Genomic DNA, 12351 nt, shown 5'->3' with positions numbered 1-12351 from the left:
CTAAGAAAATTGAATACCAAGAAAAGTCAGTTGATTAACCAACACAAGCAAAGTAGTATATATTTCTAGTGTTCTAGAAGCAGTAGTACTTCAAAAGTACTGAAAGTCAGAACCACGGGGTTCTCCTCTTTGAATCTACTACTGCTTAGTTGTATGTGCGAAATCACAGAGCTATATGGTGCCTCCCATTATGTAATAGGAATTAGATCTCCTCTTTATAAGTGACTGAAGTTCCTTGTTTGAAAGGTGGTTAAATTATGCTAGAGACTTTCTGAGAACCAAAATACCCCAACTCACTTGTCTATAACCCCTCCTGTCTCCCAATCCAAAACAGCAAGCTATGGGAACAACATATCTCAGGCAGGGCTAAATGTTCAACATACTGGGCATGTCTGCACATTAGCTTATTTTAATGCATACTGAAGCATCACTATAAAAACTGCTATTTAGTTAATGTGCATTAAAATAGGCTAATGCACATTCAGCGTCACTAAAATGTATGTACATTGTGAAATGCTAGGAAAATGCTCATTAGCCTTACTGCACATTAAGCTGAAGAGTACCATTTGTCTGCACTGCTGTGCCAAAGATCCAGTATGTTGGAGTAGACTTTATCGAGTCTGCTCTGCACCTGAGCTGACACCTGGCACTGATGCATGCATTTGTATAAATGAGAAAATGTGCATCAGCACTGAGAAAGTGGCGGTCGTGCACATTTGAACTAGAACACTTTTGTCTTAAAGGCGCTCGGTCCTGCAGCGCAAGCATATGTACAAATGCCTGAAGGTACTAGATTTAATATGCATAAACTAAAGTGAGTTAATGTACATATAAACATACCTATTGACATTGATAGAAAAAATGAGTCATGAAAATGACTTGGTGTTTAATAGCACTGAGGAAACAATATTTCAGTTGAGCAGTGAACAGGCAAGGGGAAAAGTGTTTCAAACCCCAGAATCCTTAGAGGAAGTGAGTAATGGCAGGAGCAGCAAATGATATTCTTTAAAAATAAATACATGCATGGATGGATCAGTAATGCTTAATAGAAACTTAGACCTGGGTCATTGAATTAAGTCCCCAGTTTGACCAAATGTCAGCTTTAGCAGTAATATTAATTGTTCAAATACCAACTTTTGGCAATCCCGGTGAGATGAGCTGGAAAAGATGCTTTATTCCACATACAAGTAACAAAGAGCCAATGTTCTGACTTGTTCTTGAGGTGACATTTTGTTACCAATTACTTCAATTTACATAATAAGTTATACATTCCAAAAAAACCTGAACCTTACCTGCTTTATAAGAGGAGCGTACAAGAGGGCCACTAGCTGTGTAATGAAATCCAAGCTCATTTCCCACTTTTTCCCAGTATTTAAATTTTTCAGGAGTAACATATTCCTCAACCTGAATGGAAAAGATTCATTCTGATCAGAGCCTGATGTTGGTGAATGCAAAACTGTTCTCTGCAGTAAGATAGAATGTGGGTGTATGCAACCATTACTTTAGGGGTTGTATTTTTCAAAACTGAGTGGCAAATTGAAAACCTGACATAACTACACTTACCCCTTGACTCTGAGCAAGCCAACAGTGTTTCTATTCACCGTTACATGTTTAAACAGTAGCAGCTTAAACCATTTTATTTCAGTTGTTTCTCAAGTCAGTATTTTCTTCACCGTCTTAACTGGTCCATTTTTGAGCAAACCTTTAATTTTTCAAGTTACTTAAAAAGCTACACAATCCATTTTCTCACCAGGAATCAATCACTCAATGAAACACTGATTCTAGTCTAATGGAACAGAACTGAATTCTGAAACTTGGGTCCAGATTACAGGATGGAAAACCTAGCAACATGCCTATTTCTAATTAGACTGACACCACTAAGGGGCAGTATGTCATGCAGCAGGGAATGAGGCTGGATTGGGCCTTCTACCTAGAATAAGACTATTTCCTTGCAAGAGAATCAGGTCAGCTTCCTCTGTTCTGACTGCAGGCAGCAGCAGAGAGGAACTAGCATGTACTTGTAGGTTTAAGGGCTGTGACACTTCTAACAGAGCCCAGTAGTGTAACTAAGGAGGTGCAACTGTGTGTGTGGGTAGGTGAAGTGGGGGGGAAGGAGAAGGTGCAAAAATAGCTGTGTCCACATCAGGGCTGTGTTGGCGCAATTGGCACCACAGCAGCTAGAGCTGCTGGGTAGCATACAGCTGTCCACAGTGCAGAGCTACTTGGCTACACCTGAAAAGAGTACAGATCATGGTCCTCTTGAGAACAGGCTTATTGAGGCAGCACAGATGCCTGCCCAGTCTAAAGGAGAAGAGTTCTTCAAACTATCCAAAGCTGCATTACAGACATGTGAAGCCTTTTGACAAAGTATGGGGAACAATGCTGTTGGGCAGCTGTGGGCTGTGGACTACAATCTGGGAAGCAAATTCAAGATATATGTACCTTTAGGTGACGTTTTGTTGGTTGCATGTATTGTCCTAAGGTCAAACAGTCCACATCTGCTTCACGTAATACTATAAAAGAAAAGTGCCTATTTAGCAGGTGCCAGAATCATGACTACTAAAACATTTTTTATACCCAGTTCTGAATGCAGATCAGTTCTTAACTTACTAAAAAACAACCATGGGTTAGACTCTGTTTTCTAATATATGGCATCAAAGAATACATGTGAAGCCAAGAGAAGAGAGTACAGTGCTTAGGTATAATACTTCCAATAGCAAGATTAATATTCAGTAATAATCAAGATTAAAATATCATTTTAATAAGACTTTGGCCTTAACTTTCACTGTTTTTCCTCTCTTTACGAGTGTGAATGAGACCAGCTTTCATAATGAGACTGGATTATTTTCTGATTTATCATTAACTGAGGTTAATTTTGACTTATTGCTAAAGTATAATGCACAGCAAATGTGGCAGTCTCCTGCCACATCTGAGCTCCATACTTGACATACTTTGAGCTCCAAAGGAGGAACTCACTACCTGCATTAGACTAGGAAAATGCATCTTTCTTCTATTATTATTACACTGTGATCTTCTAAAAGTGATTTACTGTACTCTTTCCCTGCCTCTAGAATCTCTTCTCCAAATGTCCTTCTAAAAATCCACTTTTTGCATGAGGTCTACATGACCGAATCCTCTCCACCAGCAGTACTAAAATACTGAATTTAAAAAGCCAAGTATAATTAATAAAAACCTGTGAGAAACATTTCCACTCGGAATTTGCTTGTGGTTGTCTGCTTTGGGGCTCAAATCTAAGAGCTTACCACAATTCTGTCACCCCATAAATAATATGGAGCATTCTCACTACTGGTATTTCTTACTTAGTTTTGTATGAACATAACAATGAATATCCTTGGGTAAAGCTCATTGCTTGGCAAAACCCTACAATGCCAAATGCTTACTCACAGTGCTATGATTTAGTTCTGGAAAAGCTGTGAAGAAATGCTGATGCAGAAATTACACACCCAGTTCTAATATAGCAGCCGTAAATCCAAAGGGCATTACCAACATCTTTCATTGGCACTACACAATTTATAGCTATATGTTAACTTAATGCCTGTGCTTTCTGAGGCCCTGAACTGTTTAGATTTGCTATTAACTGTCTCAGTGGTTTTCAGCCCTTTTAGACCCAAGGCACCCATCAAAAAATATCTGTTCTTAGTTTTTACTTTTTTTTTTGCTACAGAAATATAACAGAGTAGTTTTTTCCCATTGCCAAGAGCTCAAAAGGCCACAACAGGTCAGAATGTTTTTAACGCCATGGAGTCTTATTTGAAAACTCTGGATGATCTTATGAATCATATTTGTACACCTAACAGTGCTGAGACTGCCTGGCACCCTTGAAAGGCTCTCACGACACCCTAATTGAGAATAACAATTGAACCACTTCCATTCAAACTCAAAACTCTACTTGCAGAAGCAAATCTAGCCTCCTCATGCTCAGCTCATGATGGCATCTGTTCACACATCTATTTCATATCTATTTTTGTTCCCAAGACTGGGTGCCCAGATTTGTCCCACACAAAGAAAGCAAAGTATAAAGAAAGGCATAAATCATTTCATTATGGACATTGCAACTGCAATTACTGTGAACCTCTGCTTAGACTGAACTTGTTCTGTGAGGAAGTTACCTCGCTCTTGGTAAATTCACACATTCTATAATGCAAGTATATGGGAGGAAAGGGAAGCAAGATCAGAGCAACTGCACAGGTGTCGGTGGTCTGCACACCAAGGAGGTGGGCTACACCCTGGCTCCAAAAATACTGATGCAAAGGCTGCCTGGGGACAGAAAGAGGAACACTTTATGTCCATAATGCCAGTGGCTAGGAATCCCCCAGAGGAGTCCTGGAGGGGTAGCTATGAAAGGGCTGCACTGCATCCCAGCAATCTGCTCCAGGCTTTGAACAAAAAAAGGGGCAAAGAGATGGGGTCCATGAATTTCATCCTAGAAGAGGCTTCTTAACCCACTTTCACAAACCTTGATTTTTCTCAAATATAAAAAAACTAAGTATAAAAAATAGATAAGCGGCAGGTACTCTTGCCAAGGACAGCTTTCTGCCTTTTTAAAGATACTCTTTGCATTTAAATCAAGAAGTTATTTTGAAAACTACAAAAAATGTATGTTTCTTTAAAACCAAAATACAGTAAGTAAAATAACTGGGATGGGGTCTACCTTTGAGATCCCAACTGGATGTTTAATGTTAAATGGATAGAGACAGATTCAGTCCCACTGCAGTCCATGAGAAGATTACCATTACTTTTAACTGGAGTTGGAATAGGTGGACAGAGTGGTCTGTTTAAAAGTTTTTTTATTGAAAATGTGAAAACCTAATAGCTCTGGAACAAAAAGTGCTGTTTTGGGTTTTTAAAATGAACAAAAATTAGGGTTTTTCTGCAGACAATTTAGACAACAGTTTAGATTGTCTGTTTCAGTTACGTTAAAGCAACCATCTTGCAATCATTTTCCAACATACTCAAGCTCATATACATAAGCTCTAAGGATGACTTACGTTTCATTGTTGAATGTATTTGTTCATCTGTCTCGCCTAACCCCAGCATAATAGAGGTTTTAGAAATTACATCAGGTTGGACCTTCTTAGCATGCTTCAAAACACACAGAGATTGCTCAAAATTGGCTCGAGGATCCCGGACTTTCCTTTAAAAAATATTCATGTTATCTTGAGCATAAGAAAAACATTAGGGGAAAAAAATGTATGAAACGAGAGACCAGAATAATCTCAGGGACCTGTGGTTTTAGCAACTAAAACTTTTGCCTGTTTCTGCACAACCAAAAGATCTTATCAGGGACCTGGGGTTTCCTGTTTCCCACAGAAAAAATGGAGAAAACCAAGGATTTTCCCCTTTACTGGAGGAAAACATGGATTTCTCATTTTAATGGAGAAACCTGCAGATTTTGCAAAGAGCTCTGTGCAAACTGGTACAGTTCCAGCCTAAAAGGGCCTGGGAGGGAGCAGGAGGGTGGTTAGGCAGGGGGTGCCACATCCATGTATAAGCACATGGCTGCCAGGCAGCCTGGAGAGCAGCTCCTGCAGGTAAGGGGAGTTGGGGGAGATTGAGGCCCCCATAGTGCGGGACAGAGGGAGTTGGACAGGGCTGGGGCTGCTGCCCCACCAGGTGGTGCATGGGGCTTGGGGCCCAGGGCCACAATGCATGACCGCAGGGGTCATGGGTGGTTCATCCAGGGGGGCAGGGGCTGGCTCCCTCCCACTGTGCACACTCCTGGAGAGGCAGGGGGGACCTATGTCCTCCAGATCTGCGCTTGGGGTGGGGACAGGCTGCCCGCTGCAGGCTTCGGCTCCCACCCTGCTGCCTTCCCCCAGGGTCTCCACAGTCCACCGGGTGTGACCTGGTGCTGCAGGGCACAGTGGAGCCACGTGGGGTTCTCCTTGCCACCGCAAGCTCTATACTCTCCTTGCAACGCATCCCCAGCATGTGCAGCAGTGCAGGGTTCTGCTCCTTGCTGATGCTGCGTGTGCAGGGGATGCCTCAGCAGGGCAGCATTGAGTTCGCAATAGCAAGGAGATCCCCATGCAGCACCAAGCTACACACGCACCCATAGTGGGTAGTCTCTGCCTGTCCTGCACACAGATGGTCCCCCCTGCCCCACAGGAATGTGTGCAGTGGTGGGGAGCCTGCCCAAGCCTGCAACAGGGAGGCAGGGTGGGGATGGGGGAGGGACCTCCACTGCAGTAGCCACCATCTCCATCGGACCTAGACAGGTTACAAGGGTGGGCAGATGAGAATAGGATGGGATTCAACAGACAAGTGCAAAGTGATGCACCTGGGGAGGAATAACCAGCAGCATACCTACAGGCTACAGCATACCTACAGGGAACTCCCCTCTTGTCAGCACAGAGACAGAAAAGGATCTTGGAATCATCACTGACTCCAAGATGAACATGGGCCAGCAGTGTGGTGAGGCAGTCAGGAAGGCCAACCGTACCTTGTCATGCATCCACAGATGCATCTCCAGCAGGTCCAAAGAGGTGATTCTCCCCCTCTATGTGGCCTTGGTCAGGCCGCAGCTGGAGTACTGCGTCCAGTTCTGGGCGCCACACTTCAAGAGGGATGTCGACAGCATGGAGAGGGTCCAGAGGAGGGCCACTCGCATGATCAGGGGACAGCAGGGCAGGCCCTATGAGGAGAGGCTACAGGACCTGAACCTGTTCAGCCTCCAAAAGAGAAGGCTGAGGGGGGATTTAGTTGCCTGTTATAAACTAGTCAGGGGGGATCAGCAGGCATTGGGGGAGTCCCTGTTCCCCTGAGCACTGCCAGGAGTGACCAGGAATAACGGTCACAAGCTGGCAGAGGGTAGGTTTAGGCTAGATATCAGGAGGTGCTACTTCATGGTCAGGGCGGCTAGGATCTGGAACCAACTTCCAAGAGAAGTGGTGCTGGCTCCTACCCTGGGGGTTTTTAAGAGGAGGTTAGACGAACACCTTGCTCGGGTCGTTTGACCCCAGTACTCTTTCTTGTCATGGCAGGGGGTCGGACTAGATGATCTCCTCAGGTCCCTCCCAACCCTAGAAACTATGAAACTATCTCCTGCCAGGGTCAGGGGGTTAGGGACTCAGGTCCCTGGCCCCATAGCTCTGGCAGCTGGGGGCCCCCTCCAGCAGGGCTGGCGGTGGCAGGAGGCTGTTGGAGAGGGGCACCAACAGCACTGGAGGGGCCGTGGGGGAAGAGCAAGGGGCACAAGCAGGGCCCAGGGGGCTCTGGGGTGGGGAGCGAGGGGCACGAGCAGGGTCAGGGGGCTGTGGGGTGGGACTGAAGGGCCTTTCCTTTTAATCGGGGATTCTGGGGATTTTAGTCAGAGAATTTGCATTTTTTTATTAGAGAAAACCAAGATCCCTACTTATCATGTATCTACATATGTCTTAGCATAATGACCCCAGATCTCTGTTAGAGCCACTACAATACAAAAACAACAACGGAACTGTTTCACTTACACTGGGAACTGCCTCACCCTAGTTGCACTTGAATTCTATACAAGAATTTCTTGCAGCCATTTCAAGGCAATCTACTCTGGGCAGGTAGCCATATTACCGTATCCAGACCAGTTATGTCCATACTATAAAAGTGGTACAGGCTAGCTCCCTCTATATAGTTTGGCTGGTAACGTGGCCAAATTATACATTAACTGAGTTTAGACCATCGGACTTACTAAATTAATAGGGGAGCATTTGTAGGTAAAAACCTGTTAATTCCACAGTTAAATTTTAGGAGCTGTTTTCCCTCTCCCATTACACCTGCAGAGAACCAGGAGCTGTTCAAGTTAAGGCACCTATCAATCCCTGGGATACAGTTCATAGCAGTTCAATCTATGTACGTTTTTATTGCAATCTCTTCAATACAGCATCTGAGTGCCTTATAACACTGCACTATGATATGATTAATATCTGTTATGCATGATCTATTTTCTGTCTCATCCTCTCCCTGGGGAAGAACTGTGCATGCTATGAAGTGTTTTGGTTAGGTAAACCCATCCCCACGATGCCCCTGCAGCTCTGCTGTCTTTTTGTCCTTCCACTGGGTTCTTAGCTCCTTTACCCTAAGGCAGCAGACCTCAAAATGGGAAAGGGTCATTTTTTTCCTTTACACTGTGATACTTCAAGGTAAAAGAGACCAGAGATTGGGGGGAATAGACAGTTGCTCTTCCATGTGACAGACCTGTAGGCTGAAACCAATCACCCCATGTTTCCTAGGACAGCTGTGAATTAGGGGGCTATCTCCCAATGTCCTCAATAATCCCTGACATAACATTTTTGTCCCATATTTGTAAAACTGGCCCAAACTTCCTGACTCTTCCCCACGTGTTCTCACGGGAGCAGGCAGCATCCTGCTGCAGTATCTGCTGAGAAAAGGTACAAGGACACTGCCTGGTGCTGTGTGAACATAGCTGTATTGTTTCCAGTTCAGGAGTTAGCAGTGGATTAGATTAACTCAAGCCAGAAGTTTGGGAAGCACCTTTCAGTCCAAAGGTCCATTGAGAATAAGGGACTGTATCCTGGATTTTGATCCCAGAAAAGCAGTCACATTAACAATAGATATCAAAGCAAAGCCCCAGCTTTTAATGAGGCACATTAAAAGCAATCTAAAAAGTCATCATTTATCTTTGATTTTTTTTTTTTTAAGAACCTCTTTCATTTGTCAAGTTAATTTGTTACTAAGTTTACAACATGGTGGTAAAGGTGGGAGCCACTTTTACAAAAGAAAAGGGGCAGCAGGAAGCAATGAAATCCTTTTTGGGCCAAGAAGTCTGTGGAGACCTGGTTGGGTGGAAGCAAATCAGTCAGCACTCAAAAGAAAAATAGTTCACTGAATCCACTTTTTCAGGCCTGTAAAACTTTGGAGGTGCTACTTTACAGAGTACGTTGCCCTCTGCTGGTAGGAACCATGCACAGCACACGAGGCCACCCAGGGAAGGGAGCAGAGGATTCTGGAAGTTTCAGTGGGAGCGGTAATGTAAACTTCACTGTTAAGATGAGCACAACTTGGCTCCCACGGGTGGTATTGAAACACTGGCAGGATGGACAAATGCTGTGGGCTGCCCGTCAAACATTCAATCTGCGTCCAAACAATTTCCTCATTTTGAAAATATAATTCCATGCTGACATAGGTCCTAGAGCAGAGCAAAAGTCAGTTGAACTGGGAGCCCTAAGGTCCCACCCTTCCATATTTATCTATTACAATGCTTCCAGATATTCTGGAAAACTCTCATGCAGCCCACTTAGCCTAGGGATGAAAAAAAAAACATTTCTCACATTTAGGTGTAACAAAACTGCCTTTCGACCTGCTACAATTTTACAATTGAAAGAGGTGTGATCCTAATGCGCACAGTTTTACTATCTAGCTCTACAGAAACCCCAGAATACTGCCTTACCAACCTAGGCCTTTCAAAAAAAGCACTTGCTGTGACATTTTAAATCACATATCTGCAATGGACTCAATTAGCAACAGAGCTTATGCAATACAGTCATCTCCATATTGCTCTCCAAAGAACATCACAGATTATCTTCTAACTGTACACCTCTAATAGCTACATATACTCAGACCAGCTTGAATCACCTCTGTAATTCTGGAACAGTTTCCACATTATGTGCATATACGTCTAGTCCTGACAAGGCAACTTTCTCCACTGCTTTCAGGTCCCCTCGAAAATCAGGGGTTAAGCATTCGACTAGAATTCCCGAGTTCCTGAAAAACAAAGATTGAAAAATGAAAACACGCATGGTATTTATGTCAGCTGCTCAAATCAAATATGTCAAAAGTTCTAACAGTAAAATACTGGACTAGCATTTAGTCAAAAGGTTTATCTTCCTGTAATTAAAAGTCATTATTTTTAAAATCATAAGTCTAATGTATAAATTTTCAAATATGAAAATAAAGTTAATCTATAGGACCCATCTAAAACAATGGGGCCCTGAAAATAATTGAGTGTTAGTTTTTACCCAAAGCATAGCAAAGGTATAATTCCTGATGTGACCCATAGAAGAAGAAATAAAATGAAAATCATACAAGGTAAACATACTATATAAAAGCCATTCCTATGGCTGCCTGAGCCATCACACTTTGTGAAAGGAAGTGCATGAATTTCATTTTTTTCCATCTGTGCTCTGTGCTATGCTTCACAAGACTTGTAACAAGATTTTAAACATGAACTTCTAAATGATATACAGGAGCTGTGGGTTAAGAGACTAAATATTTGGTAATGGTATTTAGGAATCTAAGTAACCCAGGAGCAGGAATTTGGCTCTGCAACCTGGGGACAACTATTTTGCATAAATACACAGAAACCCTTCCAGGTGATTATAGAAATGCTGGTGATGAACTTGGCGGATTTCCCATCTACTACTCATTATACAAGTTGGGATGTAGGAATTCAATCCACAGCCTTCTGGCTGCATACTTGTGTCTGTGTTAGATGATACATGGTAGCAGGACTGCAGAACAGCAAGGAGGCTTAAATGAGCAAATAAGGATGTGGATTCAAGGACATAAAGAACACCTTCTTGGGAAAAAATGGCCAAGGACAGTGGTCAGTACTGAAAAATAAAGCAGATCCTCTTGCAACCTAGTATCATTTCTGAAACCCACTACTCAGCTGTTAGATCCCTATGTCAACAATGATCCAGATGTGTGGGCCCAAGAAACAGTACAGTGCTCAGATTTAAAGCAGTCAGGATAAACCAAAATTCAGTGGAAGAACATTCCAAACTCTTTATTCAGTATAATTCATTAGCATTATCAAAGTTTGGAATCCAAGAGAGTTGGAAGTTACTAAAAGAGACTATATTTAACACACAAGGGAAGGCAAACTATTTCTCTGCCAAAGACGCATATAGGCATTGCAAGCCATAAGCATTAGGAGTTTGTCAGTGACCTGTAAGTCCAAAAACAATCCTACAAAAAGTAGTAGCAAGGTCACATGACTAAGGATCAGCATATAAAAAAGAAACCAAAACACAAACGCATAAGGATAAAATCAGAAAGGCTAAGATGGAAAATGTATTTCCATAGCAAAGGACATAAAAGCCAATAAAAAAATATTCCAAGAACATTAAAAGAGGAAAACAAAGGAAATATAGATCTATTACTAAATAGCAAAGGAGAACATCAACAATTGCTACAGAAAGCTGAAGCATTCAATGCCTTTTTTGCTTCAGTCTTTGCAAAAAAGTTAATTGTGACCATATACTGAATGAAAGTAATTTTAACACACAGATAGGAGCATAGCCTAAAACAGAGAAAGAACAGGTTAAATAATATCTAAATAAGAGAAATGTACTGAAGTCAGCAGGGCCTGACAAATTTGCCCAAGAGTACTTTTGTAAACAGCGGAAATAATTTTGGAACCCTTGAATATTATCTCTGAGAACTTGCAGAGCACATGGGAGGTCCCTGAGGACTTGAGAAGGGCAACCAACTTTTTTCCAAAAAAAGAAAAAAAAATTAGAGAGAAGCTAGGGCACTGCAGACCAGCCATGCTAACAATGATCTCGGAAATATTTGAGAACAAATAATTTAACAGTCAATTTGTACCTATAATATAATAAGACGTTAAAAACAGCCAATGTGCAATTGTCAAGAACAGACTGAGACAAACCAGTCTAATTTTCTTCTTTGACAGAGTAACTTAGTGAATGAAAAAGCAGTAGATGTGATATATCTTGATTTAGAAACAGTTTAGACGCTGTCCCATATGACAGTCTCATATGGAAACTATGGTAATATGTTCTAGATGTAATCATCACAAGGAGTGCACAGCTGGTTGAAAAATCTCTCTCAAAGAGTAGTTATCAACAGTTTTCTGTCAAGCTAGATGGGTATTTCAAGTAGTGCCTGCCATAGAACTGTCCTGGGCACACTTCCATTTAATATTTTAATTAATGATCTGGATGACAGAGTACCAAATACACTTATGAATTTTGTGGATGAGATGCCAAGCTGGGAGGGGTTGCAAGTACATTGGAGGACAGGATCAGAATTTAAAAAAATGATCCTAACCAATGGAGAGATGGGCTGAAATCAGGAAGCTGGAATGTAATGAAGCCAAGCACAAAGTCCTATACACAGAATGGAGAAATCAAATGCATAAATACAGAAGGGGAAATAAATGACAACATAGAAACTTGACAGCAAAGGATATGGCATTATAGCTAATCAAAAAAGTATAACAAGAAACATGGGTCAACAGTAGGATGCTGCTGCAAAAGAGCCAAATCTGATTCTGAGATGTATTAACAAAAGAGTCAAAAGTAAGACCAAGGAGGTAATCATTCTGCTTTTCTTAGCATCAGTGAGGCCTCAGCAGGAATACTGCTTCCAAAC

The 12351-nt window shown here is 42.2% G+C and overlaps 1 protein-coding gene across 1 annotated transcript in view; it reads right to left on the bottom strand.

Moving 5' to 3' along the window:
- Nucleotides 1-12351, bottom strand: part of LIAS (lipoic acid synthetase) — a 31375-nt gene that overhangs the window by 9853 nt on the left and 9171 nt on the right. The window contains exons 7-10 of the mRNA XM_090035775.1: nucleotides 9589-9717; nucleotides 5010-5155; nucleotides 2443-2513; nucleotides 1293-1404 (exon numbers count right to left, since the gene is read on the bottom strand). Of these exons, the coding sequence (XP_089891901.1) occupies nucleotides 1293-1404; nucleotides 2443-2513; nucleotides 5010-5155; nucleotides 9589-9717 (458 nt within the window). The remainder of the gene's footprint in view (nucleotides 1-1292; nucleotides 1405-2442; nucleotides 2514-5009; nucleotides 5156-9588; nucleotides 9718-12351) is intronic.

This window comes from Crocodylus siamensis, chromosome 2 (genome assembly GCF_052110815.1).
Source record: "Crocodylus siamensis isolate JL-2025a chromosome 2, ASM5211081v1, whole genome shotgun sequence".
Classification (NCBI taxonomy): domain Eukaryota; kingdom Metazoa; phylum Chordata; order Crocodylia; family Crocodylidae; genus Crocodylus; species Crocodylus siamensis.
This window is presented reverse-complemented; position numbering and strand designations above follow the sequence as displayed.